Source organism: Varanus komodoensis, unplaced genomic scaffold (genome assembly GCF_004798865.1).
Source record: "Varanus komodoensis strain SLA01 unplaced genomic scaffold, ASM479886v1 scaffold12, whole genome shotgun sequence".
NCBI classification, from domain to species: Eukaryota; Metazoa; Chordata; class Lepidosauria; order Squamata; family Varanidae; genus Varanus; species Varanus komodoensis.
Genome location: NW_025335349.1, coordinates 25,354,137 through 25,374,834, shown reverse-complemented (window position 1 = coordinate 25,374,834; position 20,698 = coordinate 25,354,137). Strand labels below are relative to the sequence as shown.

Genomic DNA, 20,698 nt, shown 5'->3' with positions numbered 1-20,698 from the left:
GTGGAATGTTTTTATAAGGTGCCACCTGGGGGCAGAAAGACAGTCTTAGGGGAGTAGAGGGAAATTGCAGATAAAAGGGTAGCGAGGCCTTGAGTGAATACTCATGTCAGAAGTCAGAAGCTCCATCACCTGAGTGGTAGTATTATTTGCAGAATTTGCACATTTTAGAACATACCTCACAGATGATGAACTAAGGATATGCCAAGGCTGCAAAATTTGATTGGATTGAGCTCTGCAGATTCTTGCCTACTTCTGATGCAATTATCAGAAGTAGGTTGAGTCAAGGGGCTTTTGTGGACTTCAGTATCTAAGACGGGTGCCAGTTTATGCACTTTTAAAAAAATTGCTAAGAACATTTGTGAAAATCTTCATAAGCAGAAGGCAAAACTGACATCATTCTAGCTTTATTCATGCAAAGCATGTTAGGATCACATTGTTTTTGCCTTCCTATATGCACAGATTCTACGATTTGTACAAATAATGCTAGTTAAATTTGGGCACATTGTAGGATTTGTGCAAATTTCCTTAGTGTTTTTTCTAAAAATATGCAAATCACAGCCCATCTTAGAGATTAAAGTCCACGCGCTGGCTCAACTTGCACAGCAACAAGTTGGTGCCAGCATGAGGCTAACAAACTAGAGTCCAGGGATGAGGGTAGAGGGATTGAGTTGTGAAAGTCTATTGGATTCCTCCCCCATATTAGATTCTCCATGCCTCCCTGTGATAAACTGATGTTTCCATTCCCTGCACCATTTCACAACAACTTCTCATCGGCTACAAGTTCTCCCCATATGGTACACAGTCACTGAGACTTCCTGGAGTTTGTCCGCTTTCCCTTGTGTCAGGAAAGTTAACAGAACCCTCAGTGCAGCTTGGCCATTTGTGGATTGTGCCTTTATTTAAAAAACAGTTGCTTAAAAATCAACTAATGGAGGCTAGAATGTTCAAGAACCCAAATTCTGTACCTGATTGCATGTAGAATTCTACAACTATGGACTCGCAGAAGATAAGCAGTCCTGGCAGGATATTAATGGCAACGCAACCTGAAATTATCCAAGATACCTTGATGCCCAAGGCCGAAAATCCAAATGATGTTACATAATGGCAAATATCATAATCAAGGACAACTATTTGCTGCTCTTTGATACTAACTCTGAATCTGCTGCCTGAGCCATTAGATCTCACCATGCCCAATGACAGGGCTGGCCCTGGGCAGCTGTTTGATTAAAAATGACTGAGAACGAAAAAAAAGAGGTATATGAACTGGACAAAGCTGGGAGATTCCTGGATCCCTGAGACAGGGTAACATGGTGTGTGTGTTGGGGCTCATGAAGAGCCACTGTAGAGCCCAGGAATGCGACTGGCTGGCTGGCTGACTGACTGACTGATTTCAGATGAAAAACATTATCAGAACTGGAGGCAACCCTTTTGGAGGGGCATATTTACAGCACAGATGAGGCACAGCAGCTGATCAAATGTTTCAGTTCAGATACCCTGGTTGTAAGAATATGACATGCAAGTTAAAGTGGATTCTTATAACTGCTTCCAATATGCTGAAGTCAACACAGCTTCTGTTTTCCTCCCATACTCATCTGGACTGGTCTTGATCTGAGTGTAGCACAAATGGGCACCACCTACTTTTTAGAAGATTACTGGTGGATTTCTTTAATTTTTTTGTTTTGCTTTTGCTAGCTGGTATTGTAAGTCCTTTTTCTGTCTAAACATGCATAGGACTGCACCCTGAGGCAGATTCAAAATGTGCAAATCCACTAAGAAGAAAATATCCAATTATATCCATAGAAATTACTGCTTAGAGAGGGATTTACTAGCCTGTTAATTAGCATTGCTTTTGATTTGCTAACTATGTATTTACAGGGCAATCTTATACTCCAGTTTTGCTGGTGCGCTCTCTTTCTCTCTCTGTGTGTGTGCATGTGCACATGCGTGTGTGTGCACACCCATGCACATACACCTCTGCTTTGTTGGCAGGATGGCCAGGCATCCCGTATATGCTTGAGCCCAGAAGGGGAGGGGAAAAACACACCACCATAAAAATAAAAACAGAAAACAGAGAAACAGATCAAGTCAAAAGTGGTCTCCCGGGCCATCTAATCTGACCCGTGACTCCAGCCGGCTCTGCTCATGACATGCCTACTGTGCTAGCCATGCCTCCAGGGCCCCTGGAAATACCACCTTAGTCTATCTTGCTGACAAGATTCCGTGCGGACATGGAGGCAGGCACATCTGTGAGCCAGGCTGGGGCTGTGCTGCCATGTCCCTGTCCTCTCTACATGCAAGAAATGCAGAAGATTCAGTAGCAGTCAAAGGAGCCCTGTGCCGTTGTCTGTTAAACAGGAACAAACACACTTGGAATTGCCGCTTGGAATTGCTTCATGGGCAACATGTTTAGCCTTCCCGGAGGGAAAGAAAGCTATTCAACCAGGCAGGAATGTAAAGTAAGAATTATGTGGGGTAGGCTGTCAAGCAGGCAAACAAGTCAACTGTGAAGGCCATTGGTTCAAATAGATATATGGGAAATCCCCCACAGCTAACACTTGCCAGAGGCTTGGTTTATTGAAAGGGGGATGGTCAGCAGAGTGCTGAAAATCCAGTACTCTGCCCCAGTATTAGAGTCATAGAATAGTAGACTTGAAGAGGCCTACAAGTCCATCAAGCCCAACCCCCTGCTCGATGCAGAAATCCAAGTTAAGGCATCCCTGATGGCTGGCTGTCCAGCTTGACTCCCTCCAGGGTGGGAGAACCCACGGCCTCCTTAGGTCACTGGTTCCATTGCTGTACTGCTCTAACAATCAAGATGTTTTTCTGGCTGTACAGCAGAATCTGGCTTCTTGCAATGTAAGCCCATTGTTTTGTGTTAATAAGGTCGATAAAGGTTTTATTTATTGTTGTAAGCCGCCCCAAGGCTTCGGCGAATGGGGCGGCATAAAAATGTTTTAATAAATAAATTAAAATAAAATATAAAGTGGGGAGAGAAGCAAGCAAGCAAGGAGCACACTGCTAAAAAAATCTTAACAAGGGAATTCTACCCCCTGCTAGAAAACTCACAGGAATGTGCTTTTACACACATCATGGCTGGGAAGGACTGATATGGGTGAGGAGAGTCAAATGCATACACACTGATATAGCTGCAGGAGGCTGCAGCACATATGCCGCAGAGGAAACTCTGCACCTTGCCGGGGCGAACATGCCTACCACCCAGCCACCGTACCTGCCCGGAGTGTCATGTGAGGGCTCCACCAGTGCCCTGGGCAGCAGGCTTCGGGATACTGAAGGTACCTTTCCGGGGTCTCCACCACAGTAAGGCATTTTACTATATCCCTTGCATTCTGCTAGCATACCAGGCCTCCTATTGACTCCTTATAAGCCTTTGGCCAGTGTTTCTTCAACCCAGGATTGTACCCTCGAATCCATTAAATCAAATATTATACTATCCCAATAAATACCTTTTTGTTGGGATTGCACCTGTTTATTGCAACTGCATTTGTTGATTAAGTAACACATTCAGATATTTTCAAATTATCTCAAATTCATCATTTGAAGGTCAACAACCTTTGGGGTGCATTTCAGCCAAGTTAGGCATTTTAATTAGGTATTAACTCCAGAAAGTGAAATTTGTGTTTAAATTATCCACCACTGAAATACCTGGGATTTAAACATTCCAAAATTTGGATGGATTACATCCATTATTTATAATAGTACAATGACATTAACATTCATTTTTAAAATCCTTTTAAAAATATATACAATTAACTAATTAGTTCATAGAATACTAATTTCAGTCCTACCTAGAATACAGATCAGGGGTGGGCAGAATTCAGGCTTGTGAGATCAACTCTATTTCTTACTCGAACCTAGAGATCCACTACCCAAAGCCTGGTCCAAAGGAGGACCACTTTGCACCAAAGAATTCAGAGTCTAGGAATGTGCTTTGAGTACCAGAATGGAAAGGAAGACACAATCCTTCTGCACAAAAATCCATTCCTGGATACTCCCAAGTTATCTTTACTTCGGCAGTATTATTATTATTATTATTATTATTATTGTTGTTGTTGTTGTTGTTGTTGTTGTTGTTATAACATTTCTATGCCGCCCCTTGCCGAAGTAATTGTTTTAGTGTTTCTGTGGTTAAGCAATTCAGAGTCAAAGGTCTTTGTTGATCTACAGCAACTCCCCCAAAGATCTACCAGTTGGTCCAGATTTTTCTTTTGCCTGCCTCTGATATGGTTCATACCCACCTTCTGAGGAGCATTACTTTCCACTCTTCCCTTGCAACTACACATTCCAGAAATCCTCTTGTGGGGAGAAAAGAACTCAGGTTGGTTTCAGTAAACTGGAGGTCATTGTCTTGCTATGAAGAAGGGTTATGATGTAATCAGATCAGGCATACTGGCCATCCCAGTTGGTGGGAATTCTCCAACATGAAAGCTCCAATCTACTTTACTTGGAAATATGTCCCATAACTTTCAACAACAATTAGCACTGCTTCTCATTTTGCAATTTCAAAAGCTAACACACAATTCTCATATCATGCAACTGTTAAAACAGGAGTATTTGATGTATGTATATGTGTCTTATTGTGCCTGAGGGTAGTCTTGCATACCCTCTGGAAATACATGGTGGTAGTTGGCTTCATTTTATCCCCGAGCATTTTCATGGTGTGTGCACACACAAAAGACATGTGATGCGCTTCAAAGGATCTTTTCTTTAGCAAGTACACAGTTGATATCTGCAATATCTGTCTGTTAAAATGGCAATATATACAATATACATCCTGCATCCAATCCAGACCTTGTCATGCCTCAAGTAGACCTGCTGAATTGACAGAACAAGTTTGTAATAACTAAATTTAGTTCTGTTTACTGCAGTGGGTCTGCTTCAAACATAACAAAGTCTATATCCAATTCCATATACTTACTGGGACGAAGTTGCTAGCCTCCCTCTTACCCGCTGGATTTACTTATCAGCCTTTTTTCCTGTGGCTGAATGGATCCTAGAAGGCCTAAGCATGACCTCCTCCTGTACAGCACATTCCTCAGGATTAGGATTACTTGGGTAACTAAGGAAGGATGTGGTGGGTTGAGAAAGCGTTGCTGCACTCTGAACTATATGTGAATGCCTGCATATCTCAGTGATAGCACTCATTCAGTAGTGCCCCCATCCTGCACTCTGCCTGGAAAGCTGGCTGCAGTGCAGCCTGACAGCCTATTTATTGCATTCCTCGTCCAGGAAAGATAAATGCATGGCATACAGAGGAGCTCTGGAAACATCTACGGTGCTAAGGGACAATTTGACATTTGTGAAGGACCCTTTTTGAAACTGGCCCAGGCCAGGGAGCAGGACACAAATCTGCTGCTGTGAATGCTAAAGCGTTCTTGTGGGGGGGAAATGATTGATTCTCCCCTAGCAGTTGCTAACAGGAAACCCCCTTTCAGTGTTGAAAGAAAGGTGGGTGGCCCTAAGGGGCAGTAGAAATACCAGCAAGCGTCAAAGCTCTGACGGCAGCAGAAGGATCCAGGAACCTCCTTGTCTTCTGAGCCTTTATAGGGCTCATCACAGCTTCCTTGAGCAGACAGGGAAGAGTTAAGAGACCCCAGTTAATTGGATAGTGTTCCCACCTCCTGGGCTGGGCCAGGCTGGGCTGGGCTGGGCTGGGCTAGGGAGCCTTATAAAGCTCCCAGCCACAGCTGAAAGAGGTGGGTCCAGGTGGTGGGGGGAGCAGCAGCGTGCTTGAGGACTGCACAGCACCCTCGCCTGCCCTCGCGCCTCACCATGTGGGAGGCACGCTCATCCTCCTTTTGGAGGGCTGTCTTTGCCGAGTTTTTTGGCACCATGTTCTATGTATTTTTTGGCCTGGGAGCCTCCCTCCGTTGGGTTGTTGGCCCCCTTAATGTTCTCCAGGTGGCCCTGGCCTTTGGCTTGGTGGCAGCTACCATGGTGCAGTCTCTAGGCCATGTGAGTGGGGCCCACATCAATCCAGCTGTCACCATGGCCTTCCTGCTGGGGTCTCAGCTCTCCCTCTTCCGCGCTGTCTTCTACATGGTTGCCCAGGTGCTGGGAGGAGTGGCCGGCGCCGCGGTGCTTTACGGAGTCACGCCAGCAGCACTGCGGGGTAACCTGGCTCTCAACACGGTAAACTGGACCAGGCAGAGCTGTCTGGGAGTGTGTTTGAAGAGGGTGGTGTCCCTGGAGGAAGATCTGGATGGTATTTCTGTGCACTGCTGGGAGGGGTCCACTAAAAGACAACACATGCTGGGTTTTAAAATCTGGATGACTAGGGACAATTCCAGGGGTGCCAGAAGAAGAGAAGTGTTTTTAGAATCCTGTATAAGGAAGCAACTTTAATCCCAAGATCCAGGATGGCAGACTCAGTAGCCTACAAACGGGATAAGTTCTCAAAAGAGATGCAGATGATGTTTGCCTCAGCTATTCTTTTGGACCGATAATTTATCAACATGACTCTGGCTTCCTCACTGAGCTAGACTGCGCAGAAGATTCTTTGCATGCCTATGTTTACGTATGCTACAATGGGAGAAAGTACAAAAGAAGGCAAGGAAGGTTTTGATAGGAAGGGTCAGTATAAGATGATTATGAGGGAGGGAGGGAGACGCAGAGAGATGTGCTTGTGAGGAGGAAGAGGAAGTGTTTTTTGTGGGTATAATCAAAGGCATTTTGTGTGAGATCATTGTGGTACTAATTCAATTACTGGTGATCATCAGATTCACTGATAGGTCTAATGTAAATCTGTCCTACTGACATTTGAAAGAAGGGCTCCTCTTTTCATTGCAGGAGTTGTGCTTTCTAATGGGGTTTTCACACATGAAGCTCACAAGTGCCCTTAAGGCTTCCTGTCTGCTAGTCATGCCATGTGTGAGAACATTGGTATTGTCAGGCAGAATATGGAAGCGCAGTTCCATTCCTGCAGCCGGGCAGAGGTTTTATGTTTACATTATAACTGTTTTAAGAAAAATCCGTACTAACCTTTTCAGTATAAACATGTCAGGTTTATGATTTACCTTCTAGACAGTAGGATGTCTTGTAGATTCCAATTAACCAACAGCACACAAGAATATGTTAAGCATGCATAGGACTGCAGTCTAAAGGGTTTGCAATAGTTTGAGAAATTAAACAGAAAGCCAACTATTATGAATACTTTCTTTTACTTCGTGATCTGAGTGACTGCTTTTCTCAGACTCATTCTGAACTATGCAGCCACTCTCATGGTATTGATATTTGAATCTTATGGATTGACTGCAGGAATCAAAAATGCAGCTATCCAAAGCCTTTCCCTCTTTGCATTAGGATTTCAGTATAATGGGTGATCTTTCAAGTATACGCATTTTAGGGTGGCTAAGTGCTCTCTTGAAGCATTTAAGCTCTCTTGAAGCACTTAAGTATTTGAAGATCTCCTCTGTTTTAGAGGTTGGCAGGTTGCTACTCATAGGCACAAATGTGCCCTTAGATGCCTCTCCCGGCACTTGCCAAGGAGCTTTAACCCTTCACTTAAAAAGACAAATTGTCTTGGGAGAAGCCAGAATTTCTGTCACATGGGTTTCTGTTGGTGCTGAAAACTGCTGTCAAAGGAGTTGCTCTGTGTGTTGAGCTCAGACCCCACCTCTGCCTTGCACTCAGCCTTTTGGAAAGATTACTTGTGCTTTGCCACACCTCCTGCCGCAGCCATTTTGCACTAGTGTCTGCTGCAGGTTCTCAAATTGGCAAATGTGCCCACAACGCACAAAAATGGCCTATTCTTGTTCTACGTTATTGACTGTTCAGTAGAAGACCAGTTGAAAGACACGCATAAGAAGGGAGAGCAGGGGCCTTGAGACAGACTCTCATCAGTCAGCACCTGGACAACAGACCAAGCAAGTACACAGATCACCTGCTCACAGTCTTCCCAACTATGGTGGGATGCACTGTATTTCTGGTTAAATTGTTGCATGTATTTCAAAATGTTCACATATAACTATAGATTAGCAGACACGTATTATATAAACCTTCATTCTCTGTTTTCTGATAAGTGGTCATCCAACTACCCACAGAAAAACAAACTTCAGATATGTTGATTGGTACAATGGCAGCATGTTTCCTTGCGCAGCAGGCCCAAAGAGTGTTATAGCTGTAGCTTTTACTTCAGGAGAAGGAAAAAACAGTGATAAAGTAGATACCCAGCTTTTCAGCAGAGCTGAATAGCCTATGAATTATATACACTGAATCTGTAACTCATGCATTTGACTTGTACATCTTAAATCTTCATATGTTAATGATCTGGGTGAAAATTCTAACTTCCAGGCTATGAGGAATGTATTTTGATATTTTGAATTCAAACAGAGGCTGAGTCTATTCAGATTTTCTAAATGAGTTTTCCATCGTTGTGTTCTATATTTATTTCCTTTACTTAATTCAGATGTCAGGTTTCACATCTGAGAAGTTTGATACCAGTTGTCAGGTAGTAACTGTGCCTTTTGATGGATATTAGAAAACCCTGCAAGCATTCATGACACCCATGCAGCCCTGCTCCAGTGGGACAGAGATCGCCTGTCCTTACGCTTGCCTCAGGAATGATGTGGAACTCTTCTAGACGCTCTTAAAGATTTGGCCTGTGTTATCCTGCAACATGTGTCCTGCACTGTACTGCTTTTTGCATCTTCAGCTTAGGAGGTGTTCAGTTCAGAAGATAGGATAGCTGAGCCAAATTAAAAAAAGAAACAAGGTCCTTCCAGAAGGAGGGCCCCAGCACTAACCCTCATAAGACAGTGCACAACTAATTTGCCATGCAGTTGTTCAATGAAGGTAGGAGTATAGCCAGTTTAAGTTTCTAAATATTGAAAGTAACCTGTATAGAGACCAGGAAAGGCAATGACAAATTTAGGGGTACAGGATTTACACTGTAAATCATGACTGTGATCAAAATAAGGGTCCATGCAAACATACAATCAGAGCAGAAGCCTCTGTTTTGTTTTCTGCCACTAGCCTGAACCTAGCATCCTCCTGCTTTAACCATGACAAAGGCTGATGTGCATATCTAGCAAAATCTGATTCAATTGTCGAACTGGGTCTGCAATTTGAAAGGGGCCAGTGATTGGACTTGGGCCTGGGTTCAAATGTTTATTCAGCCATGAAGCTTACAAAATGATTGTAGTGAGGGGATAGAGACCAAGTCCTGTGAGGAAAGGTTGAAGCAGCTGGCTGTGTTTAGCCTGAAAAAGAGATGCTTAAGAGGGGATATCATAGCAACTTTCCAATATTTGAATAATTGTTGAACCAATGATCTTTCTTTATTTGTGTCAGAAGCATCATAATTAAAATAAGGCATGTTAGAAAACATATTAGATTAGAACTTATTATAAAACAATAAATTTAAATTGTAAAATGTAAAATTGAAAAATATATAAGCTAAACAGATCTAGCCCAGAAGCTAGCAACATTAATTGCATTATGTCATGCTGCCATAAGATCATCAAGTGTGCACTGATCTGAGCGCAAAGGGCAGGTATACATATGTGTTGTTGTTGGCATGTCACCACAATCACAAAGGGCAGAAGTCAGCGAAAAACCCCATTTGTTCAGAGCAACTCTAGATCTTGTACCTGTACGCAGTCTATTCAACGATTTCCAAACTTCCCAACTTCCATCAGACTCAGGAACTAACTCCTGCATTGGTTCCATCCAGTGTTGGTATTTTGCAGCTTTCCACAACCAACGATGCAATAAATATATTCTCTCTTGCTCAGAGAACAAGACCTAAACCAAGGGGTTCAATTACAAGGCAAAGGATTTTGACTAAATATTAAGCTTCCTGAAGGTATGAGCCAGTTCAACCGTGGATCAAATTGCTTTAGAGAGGGGTGGAGCCTCCTCTGTCAGAGATTTTTAAGCAGGGATGCAGGGTTTTTTGTTGGGGATGCTGTTGTAGCAGTTTTCCTGCATTATTTAACTCTGTAATTCTATATCCACTCTCTGCTTGTGTTACAAGCTAAACTGAATTGCATAGGCTGATCTCTGGTGCAATTGTAAATGGATGGTTCTGCGTTTAGGTGGAAATGAGGCAGGCAGATTGTATGGCTTTTTGAGTCTGCACCAACTAAATTATTCTATGCAAATATATATTTGCTTACTAAGTCAGCATGGATCATAGATTCTGTGAAGATTAAAAGCACATCAGCACTAATTTGAATGAATTAGTTTCATAAATTACATGAACCCAATAGATAGGGGGATCTAAAGCAGCAAGATGGTGTTATGATTTGAGCCTTTGGTGCATCTGTACAGGTGGGAATTTGATCACCATGCATCTATGGCCAAAGGAGAAAGATTATTTATGCCAATAAACCAGCACAAGTCAGGTGATAGTCCCCGACTGGCTGTCTCATTGGTTTAAGTGTCTTGGAGATTCTGCTTCTGGCTCCCTAGTGTTGTTGTTTTTACCCTCTGGCTCCCCCCCCACCCGCCCCGCTCCCCCTAGTATACCCAACTCCATTTCTGCCTTGCCTTGCTCAGCTTCTAATTCGACTGGAGCCAGGTCTAGCAGAAGGTGACCGTCTGCCTTGCATTGGGCAGAGCGAGGCAGTTGCCGTGTCCAGCAGATGCTGGAAGGTGGCAGCAAGGTACCAGAAAAGAAGATCTGTGCCACGTGGCCTGCTTTGTACCCCTAAGCTAGCTTGCTGCCCTCCATGGAGGATGCTGCTGCATCACCAGTGCTGAAGAGAGATTCAACTGCCAATCCAGTTGGTTGTTTCACATGAAATGGAAGTGGGTAGCATCTGTTCCTTGGCTTGGTGAGCAAAATACCTCAGGCCAGTTTTGGTAGCTGCCTACTTCACGCTTTATCAAACTCTCCACAGCCAAATTTTGTTTAGTTCCATTAACATCTGCTAGGCATTGGATCGGTACAACTAATGTTGCCCTCAATATGGAAGGTGAACAAGCAAGGTGAACAATGTTAATTACACTGCTGAAATATTTTGAGGGCTCAGACTAGTGGGGGATGAAAGGAGGTATGGACTTCTGCCGTTCCCTTATACTTCTATCCTTCTGTGTCTACCTGGCTGCAGATGCATCCCAGTGTAAATGTAGGCCAAGCAACCATCGTGGAGATCTTCCTGACCCTGCAGTTTGTACTCTGCATCTTTGCCACCTATGATGAGAGACGGAATGGGCGCATGGGATCCGTGGCCCTGGCTGTGGGCTTCTCCCTCACCCTTGGACACCTCTTTGGGGTAATGACTCAGTATGTGAGAAGCACAACTATGCTCCCAACAAGAACACCTCTGCATGGCAAGGAAGGGTGGGACTAAACCATCTCCACCCTGACCAGCCTCACTGGCCTCTGCATCTCGGATCAGTTTCTCCCAGCACTGCCTGCCTCACACTTAACACAAGCCTATGTGGCTATTCTTCCAACTTTCTGTGATATATGAAATACTTTTGTTGTAGAGATTCCTGGCAGCTGGAACTCATAAAACAACGTTAAAAGGATTTCCATCTTGCTTTTCAAAGTGGCATCTATCTGGGAATAAAAGCAAAGGAATAAGGATGAAAACACTCACAAAATGAATTATTGCCGTGTCTATAGTCCCTCAGTTTTGCACAGGACTTGAATTCCTATGAGAGTGTTCTGAACTGAGACAAATAGACTATTTCATTTGAATCCCAACAAGCCATTATAAAGGGGGTTGAATCACCTTGAGGTTCAGGGACACAGGGATGGCTTGAGAAACAAGAAGAATTGGTTTCTCTATCCTAACCCTACTCTCTTGCAGATGTATTACACAGGAACTGGCATGAATCCCGCACGGTCCTTTGCTCCTGCCGTCATCACACGCAACTTCACCAACCATTGGGTAAGAAGGAGGTTTCTGGGGGTAAGAAAGTAGGTTTACATGACCAGATGTGTAGCAATATGCCAAACTAAGGGTTGTGGAGAAATCTCCAGGCTGACTAACCCTTCACCCACGAAGGTCCTCCTCCATACATTCTAGGGCATCCCCTGCACCACCCCCAAAATACCAGGGACATCAACCAACCATTTCAGTTCCATTCATCCAGGCAGCACTGGACAGGACAGCTAGCAGATCACTCTGTGTTCAGATTGGGCATGGGAGTTAAATTGCTGGGTCTGTTTCAAGGGAGTATTTGGATCAATGGTTCTGTGAAGCTGGGAACGATTGACAGCAAAAGTAGAAGGGGACGGCAGAGGATGAGGTGGCTAGATGGAGTCACTGGGGCAGTGGGTGTAGGCTTGGGTGGACTCTGAGGGTTGGTGGAGGACAGGATTGCCTGAAAGAATGTTGTCCATGGGTTGTGATGGGTCGGCACAACTCTGAGACTAAACAAACAAAAAACAAAATCCCAATTAAGAGAAAAACTTAAGAGAAAATCTACTAAGAAGAAGACAACAGAATATTTCCATAGAGCCTTGTAATTGGTAGCACTTAGTAGCCATCTGTCTCGAAAAATGCATCCTCTGAAGAAAAAAAAAGTCTGTCTTAGGATGGTTCCACACAAGACTTTTATTGTGCAATTGCTCTGCCTCAATCACAGAATTTATGTATTTATGCCAAGACAACGTTTTCCACTTGTAGCCTGCCTATGTTTCCCCACTGCTTTTCCTGTTTCTTCATTTGTTTATTCTCTTTATTTGTTTATGCCTCAAAAAGAAAAAAAAGTTTGAGGAGGAAAGTTGAAATGGCTACACAAATCCTTTTGACTGGTAGCACTAGGAGTCCTTGGGTCTGGAAATAGTGCAGAATGAGGGAATAGATACTTGCTTCTCTACCTGTCTTTTTCTCGGGAATTGTAATCCTCTGTTACGAGGATTACAATTGGTACCTCCCCTTATGTAAAGAATCCAGGTGACATCATTGGGAGCACACTGTATTCCACTGTTTTTTGTTTTGTACTTTTAAAGTTTTGCTCTATGGCAACTTCTGATAGTAAAATGCAGTTTTTTGTCTATTTATTTATTAAATTTCTATCCTACCCATTAGCCAAATTGATTCTCTGGGTGGGTTACAAACATCAGCTTCTCTAGTGTGGACAAGAAAGTGTTATAGATGCTTTCAAGTGCTCCATTGCCATTAATTAAAATGATTTCCCTTTTTAGTTTTAATTTAATTGCTCCTTGATCAATGCAGGCAGAGGACTGATGATGAATAGACTTATATGCTGCCCCTTTAAATTGTGAACAACAGGCTAATATGAGCCAACAATGCAAAGCAGCTGCAAAAAGGGCAAATGATATTTTGGGATGCATTAATAGTATTACTTCCAAACTACAGCAAGTAGCAGTTCCCCTATATGCCTCACTAATCAGACTTCATCTGGAATATTGTGTCCAGTTTTGGGCACCAAGATTTCAGAAAGATGCCAAAAAATTGGAAAGGGGCCAGAGGAGGGCAACAGAAATGATCCAGGTTTTGGAAACACTGCCCTATGAGGAAAGACTGGAGAAGAGAAGATTGAGGGGGGACATGATATCCCACTATAAGTACCTCAAAGGCTATCAAAAAGAGGAAGGTCAAGATCTCTTCTCGCTGATGCCAGAGTGTAGGACACAGAATAATTAAGTCAAGCTGCGGCAACCCAGGTTCAATCTGGACATCAGGAAAAGCTTGCTCACTGTCAGAGCAATATGACAGTGGAACCAGCTGCCTGTGGAGAGGTGGGCTCTCCCACACTACAGACATTTAAAAAAGAAACTGGGCAGCTATCTGAGTGGGATGGTGTAACGTGGTGTCCTGCAACAGCGGGGGGCTGGACCTGATGGCCTTCATGGCCCCTTCTAACTCTACTATGATTCCATGATTCCTTCAGCAGCCTCCCTTCATTGTCCTTATATCTGTTTCTGTTCAGGGATGAAGGGAGGACTCTGATTGTTGATTTCCTTTATTTGTTTTTCTTTTCATTTTCATTTTTTGTTGCGAAATAGTGCTATTCCATTACTGGAACGTACAATTTAATTACACTTCCAGCTAGTTGTGGAATGGAACACCTCAGAGGCACCAAAAGGGCTCTAGTGTGGAAAACGACCTGTCTTGGTAAACTTCTGGACCATTAGAGACTGCATGAAATCCATGCATGAGGGCATATTTTTTATTGATTCTCAGCATAAACTAGTACAGCAGGAAGTGTACTGAATTTAAGAGCTTTTCTATGAGAGACATTTATTGCCTGCTCATAATTCCTCATTTGTGGTAGTTTGTGGATGCTTTACATGATGCCATCATCCTCAGTGCTTCTCCTGTGCTTTGCAGCCATTTCCAGATTTTTTTAGACTGAGGAAAGCCTGGTATTACTTAGAAATTGTGCTATGAGAAGCTGGAGCATTTTCGCACATATTTATTTATTTTTTTATTTATATCTTGCCTTTTTCCTACAAAGGGCTCAAGGTATCTTACATCATTCTCCTCCTCCACCTTATCCCCACAACAACAACCCTGTGAGGTAGGTTGGGCTGAGAGTCTGTGACTGGCCCAAAGTCACCCAGCTGGCTCCATGGCTGAGCGGGGACTAGAACCCAGATCGTCTGAGTCCCAGTCCCATGCTCTTCACCACTACACCACACTGGCTCTCAGTGTGTATACCACAGTGCCTCCTTTTGTTTGTATAATCTTTCTCTGTCTTTCTATATAATATAGAAAGGAAGAGAAAGAAACCAGCACTTGTAAAGCAGCCAATCTTAATCCTGCGAAGAATATAGAATATAGAATATAGAAATCTCAGTAAAGTGGCGGGTTTAAAAGCCTTGTGTAGAGAAGCTCCCCGCCCCACTCTGCTATGCTCATAGCCTTTGCACACCATCCTGCTGCAGTCTGAGGTGATTCCAGGCATTTTGCTGTCTGAGGCAAAGGGCCAGGTGATGCCCCTCACCTTTCCACCTAGCGATACTGAATGCACTGGCAGTTGAATCTGACTGCAATGGGACACCATCTTTCACTGCTCTCCAGGGCAGCAAGCAGACAAAATGGAGCAGACACCCCGCCTTACAACAACTATTGCCACTCCCCATCCCATCTGCTGCCTGAGGCAGTCACCTCACTCTGCCTAAGGATAGGGCCCTCCATGTCCCCACCTCTTCCAACTCACTCTACCACCTTTTGAACGAAACCTCAAAGAGCATCTGGAAGCCATGTTCTTTCCCTGCAGTGCTATTTCTCATTGCTTCCCCTTTCCATGTCTTTCTTCTTTTTCTTTCCAGGTGTATTGGGTTGGACCCATCATTGGCGGAGTGCTGGGCGGCTTCTTGTATGACTTCATCCTTTTCCCCAGGATGCGTGGCATCTCAGAGCGCCTGTCTATCCTCAAAGGGGACCGGCCAGTTGAAACCAGTGCTCCCCCAGAGCCACCTGGGGAACCTGTCGAGCTGCAGACGCAAGCATTATAAACAGTGGCCTTAGGGCAACAAGATGAGAGCACACACATATACCCCTCCTCTGGGGAGAGAGGGGGCAGAAAAAACTGGCCCAGTATACAGACTGTTATTGCTCCTGGCCAGTAGGAAGCGGTGTCTTAGGAGACACAAATCCAAAGGGACAGTTTGTTATCCAGTCTCTCTCTCTCTCTCTCTCTCTCTCTCTCTCTCTCTCTCTCTCTCTTTCTCTCCCTCAATCTCTTAATCAGTGACAACAACCTTGGGACAATAAAATGGGCAGAGTGGGTGGGATGGGGAAGCAAGGGAAATTATGTCATTGCCTGATTTTTAAACAATTTATTTTGCGGTGAGAAATCTTGGAAACAGTTTTATGGGAAAAGGTGCAGGAAAATCTTCCCCTTTGAATCCCTGCAAAACCCTGGAGTTGCCTGTGTGTGTGTAATGACACGTGTGGAGTCCTTGCCAGTTAGGTGCTGGGTGTGTGTGTAAAGGAAGACATTGGACAACAGCATCTATATTCACATATCTCCGATTATGTCACTTACTGCATCTCACAGCTCTACGCCTACTTATGAGTTGTGTTTTGCTGCTAACTTTGTTTCAGACATTTTGTTCAGAGCATGGGACTGAAAAACCAAACCCAAATCTTTCTCACCTTGTCACTGACCTCTTTTGTCTTCCTTCAGCTTCTAATAATCTGGCTATGGCCCTATCTCTGTGGGCTATTCCAGTGACATATAAAGGCTTAGTGCAAGAGGGTTTGGGGACTGCATGGAGGCAGCAGTGGTAGTAAAAAGGCAGTGTGACTCCTTGCTTTCTTTCTTGGTGATGGAAAGGGTGAGGGAAAGAAAAGGGGCCTATTTCCATGTGGCAGTGTGTATTGTGTGTGTGTGTGTGTGTGTGTGTGTGTGTGTGTGAGAAAGAATTGCTTGGGAAGGGAGCAGGACCAACAATGGCACACCATCATGGGGAGCTCCTGACGCCTGCCTTGGGCCCTCCTTCAAAGGCACACTTTTCCTGACCAGCATTTTGAGCAGGGTGGGGTAGCGTGCGCTAACCTCCATTTTAATTTTCTGCAGTGCCTGATGTTGTGTTGCTCTGGGACATTGTGGGATATTAAAAGGATGGTTTGATGTCTGGGCCACCTGGCACTGCTGCCAACCTTTGCCACTGAATAGGCCCACTGACAGAGAAGCAGGCTCATCAATGAGTACTTTGTCCAGGGCCTCCTCAGACCTGGAGCTAACCCTGGGGAAGAGATCTGGCTGAGTTTTACCATGGGCCATTTTAAAACTGACATGCAAGCCTCAGCCAGAAGAGCCCCACATGCCTAATTCATTGACCAGAGCAAGGGATCAAAACACTAGTGGCTCTAACTCAAATGGGATGCTTACAGCAAGAGCCAAAGGGATCCAATTCCTGAGCAAAACTTGACACAATTTTTAATGTCTAAAATTTATACCCTATACCTTCAATGGCAGTCAGCATTCCCAGTGAAGCTTATGGACAAAATATAATGTTGGTTTACAAAATAATTATTTTTAGCAATAACTGTTTAGGAGCTGGAGGTTAAGATGTGTGGGGACAGTTGTAGTTGATGGCTACTTAAGTGTAGTTTTTGAAACTTAGATCTACTCCTGGATTTTATTTCCACCTTCTCTGTGGAACCCAGTGCTACATTGATCAATGGAGGTATCCAGACCCAGGCTTATGTTGTGTGGAGCCCCAAGTACAGTACTTCTGAGGCTTTTCCCACCTCATGACTCGACAGTCTGTGATCCCAGGCAAATCAGTGTAACTGAGTAAGGCCGGCACCAGGCTTAAGTAGGCCATTGTCATATGCTGCCACCCCAAAAGTGTTGCTGCCCTTGGGTATTCCTATCCAGTGGCAGGAGAGGGATTGACAACTTCATCTCTGCAGCACAACTACCACCTGCCTGGCATTGCTGCTAGTGGTGGCAGACAGTAGCAGCAAAGCCCCACAGGGGATCTGATGGCCACAAAGCTTCAAGCAGGGAAGGTTTCAACCCTGGTGGAGATGCTAGGTGCTGAAATTGGGCCTGCCACTGCTGCCAACTCTGGGTTTCCTGCAGTAGGCAAGTGGAACTAGCTGTCTCCCACTGTTTTAGATTTCCTCACATATCCTGGCATGATGCTACATTGGGCACTTGAGGTATTATGGAAATTAAAAATGGCAGCCGGGAACTCACGAGTGTTTGTGCTGTGTGTGCGTGTGTGGGAGGCACCTTTCCAAGAAGTTCTCAGTGAGGCAGCCTTAAAACCAAGTCAGGTTCCTAGGAAAGGAATAGCCTCTGATCTCTCATTTAATGTATGTTTTGTGGGTTAAATTGGTTAAATCTTGCATGTTCACCCAGTGGTGCTCTTTCGTCTCCCTGACACTGTAATAATTTGGCCCAGTGCTCTAAGTGAGCTGAGATGGAAGTTGGGATGCTATCCCCCTCCTTTTAGGTGGACCTAAAACCTTCCTCTTCCATTTCCTTTTCCTCAGATGCATTAGAATTTGGGCTAAAGCAAAATGAAACTATCCTATACCCCCACCCCAGCCCCACTCTGAACACTGATCTGTCTCAAGCTCTGTCTCTGTGAACCATAAAGATAGGGCCATGTTTCAAGGCCTGGGAAAGGAAGCAAGAGATGAAGGGGAGGGCAGAGAGACAGCAACTTTTCTTATGACCTCAAAGCAAGTTCAAGCCTGAGCTGATATTTGAACCAGGAACGTCCCAGCTCATACTCTCAGCCGCATGAAGCCCACGGGGTGCAGCTAGGTCACCACAGCCTTTCCAGGGACACCCCAGTCCATTGCTGCTTTCATGTGGTGACCCAAGCCAGCCATTCCAGGAGAAAGTGTGGCCAAAAGACATTCTGTAAGCTGTGTGTTGCCTACTTCTGTGTAACACCGCTCCCACTGGGATCATTGATCCCTAGCCATGTTGGAGGGAGGGTCCTCCAACATATGCCCTGGACCAGCTTTTTATTAGCTCTGAGTTTTGATTCTTGAAAGCAAACCTTCACAATGTGGCAGAGCTAAAAACTGGCTTGCAAGTCAGACATGATGTTGAGGAAGCTGCATCCATCCTAGCTTGCTCCTGTAAGCTAAATGGTACAAGCTGTCTTTTAAATAGCAAGGTCTGATGCTGTGGTTTGCATTGGGGCCTGTTCCAGAAATCTGGATTCAGGGATGGCTTGGGAAATGTGGGAAGCCAGCCCCCTCTACTCTTATCAAAGGCCCCTCCAACCCTCAGCAGTGTATGCCTCACTTTACCTCCCTTTCCTCATCTACTACAAAGAGACAGCATGGAATTGCTGGTCATTTTGCTTTGCTTCAGGCAACCACAGGGCAGCTTTCCCCAATCTGTTCTCTCCCCAAGACATGTTGACCTGAAACCTCCACTATTTCCAGTCAGCATGGCTGGCTGGCTACATGCTGTTTAGCTGCAGGAAAGCTCCCTAATCTTTTCCTTTCTCATCATTTCTTGAGAAGAACGGATGAGGACTCTGCAATGTATAAGGAACTCATGGGAGCAATCTTAAGTGGCAGTGTGCTTTAGGCAGGCTAAATTGTCTATCTCCTCTAAAGCTAAGCAAAGCCTGAGATTTCCTTCCCATCTTCCTCAGTCCTCTAGCACATTCAGAGGAAACAGTGGGAATGATTCTTATTCGATGCTGATCTCTCCTCCTCAAATTCTCTAGCATGTTCCCAGGTAAGTGCATATAGCAGAATCAGGAAACTTGTGGCTCTTCAGATGCTTGGGCCTACCACTTTCATCATCTTGCATTATTGGATATGCTGGCTAGAGCTGATAGAAGTGGTAGGCCGAAACATCTGGAAGACCATAAATTGCCTATTTTTGGTGTATAGGATTGTGGCCTAAATGAAACTTCCCATGTGCAGAGAGGCAGCATATCTCTGAATGTTGTGTTGCTGCCCTGCTTTGTGTGCTTCCTAGAAGTTTCTGACATACATGTTGAAGAAGTAATGCTGGACTAGATGGACCCTTTGTTTGATTCAGCAGGTTTCTTCTCACATTCTTATGGAGTTAGATGGACCTCTCATTTTATCCAGCATGGCACCTCTTATGTTCTTTATTTATCTCTAAGAGGGACATAGTATGCAAGGACAGATTGGTATGTCTACTAGGCAGACAGTTCCCAAAGGTACTGTGCTGTAAGAGGCCTGTACAAACAGGAAAGCACTGTTGGAGTAAGAGCTGCTGATGAAGGATTTCAAAAGAGAAAACAGGAGCAGGAATGGTGAGCAGTGGGGTTGCAGATGTTTCCACCTGAAGTGATGTTTGGTGCTTGCTTGTATTTTAATGCAGTGTTGATATATCTGGAGTGGATCCTTTTTTCAGATATATTGGTGTGAATTGATTTTTGGAGTCTCTTTCTACCACAACTGCTATAGAAAAATGGGTTTGAATTCAAAGTCAATGGAGTCAACCTGGAATCACTCCACTGAAGCTTTAGAATTATACTGATCATCAGTACAGATGGGTTGTAAACCTATGTAAACAGGTATAATCACATATGATTCTAGAACCTCTACACTGCAATAGATTCATTTCATTAGGGTCAGTAGAGGTAAAACTGGTTTGAATCTGGAGTCACTTCACAGCAAAAATGGACTGCAACTGGTGCCAACAGAAACGGAGATGAGGCTAAGTGGTAAAACAAGTAAGACCAGTGACCACTTCTGCAAAACAAACAGGCTGAAACTAAAGGCAATGGAATGACACCAGTTCCCCCTGTTCACTTTCCTGGATGTACATTGAAATCAAAAAACTGACCCATCCACATTATTTGCTGTGCATGAGATGCCAATAATTTCTTTGTTGTTCCTTGCTTTTATTTTTTCCTGCTGGATGACAGAGGATGAGTCACCTTTTTCAATGAACAGATTAACTTTCTCTCTCACAGGTATAAAGAACTTCTTGAGTTTTTGTGTTGGATTGACTTATTTAATGAAACAGTGTAATTTAGTTTTGGTAAGAGTGCGGCATCAGGGAACTCAGAGAAACTGACATGATTACAAGGATGCAATGGGCTCCAAGATACATGGCACATTAAAGAAAACAAACACTGGGTTGTATGTATTCAGGCTTCAGCCACAGAAACCCCTACCTGACTAAGAAATAAATATCACTCGCATATTGGATTTTTGGATACAGAGATTTAGGATGCAGTCCTGAACACACTTTGGAGCATACCCCACTGAATATTATAGAACTCACTTCCAATATAAGCATGCATTATACTGCACTGTTTGAGATATATAGGGCATTGGAT

The 20,698-nt window shown here is 44.1% G+C and overlaps 1 protein-coding gene across 1 annotated transcript; it reads left to right on the top strand.

The window, feature by feature from the left end:
• Positions 1-5,790: 5,790 nt before the first annotated feature.
• LOC123019054 (major intrinsic protein of lens fiber) lies at positions 5,791-15,403 on the top strand. The gene is made up of 4 exons (XM_044421493.1): positions 5,791-6,150; positions 11,073-11,237; positions 11,781-11,861; positions 15,218-15,403. Exons 1-4 carry the CDS (start codon positions 5,791-5,793, stop codon positions 15,401-15,403), a joined length of 792 nt encoding a protein of 263 aa, XP_044277428.1.
• The last annotated feature ends 5,295 nt before the right edge of the window (positions 15,404-20,698 follow it).

What these genes read in the sequence shown, in the direction of transcription:
- LOC123019054 (XM_044421493.1), top strand. Translation starts at nt 5,791, where the DNA reads ATGTGGGAGGCACGCTCATCCTCCTTTTGGAGGGCTGTCTTTGCCGAG. An exon ending in GTAACCTGGCTCTCAACACG is followed by an intron (nt 6,151 to 11,072) that starts GTAAACTGGACC and finishes ACCTGGCTGCAG; the next exon opens with ATGCATCCCAGTGTAAATGT. An exon ending in CCCTTGGACACCTCTTTGGG is followed by an intron (nt 11,238 to 11,780) that starts GTAATGACTCAG and finishes ACTCTCTTGCAG; the next exon opens with ATGTATTACACAGGAACTGG.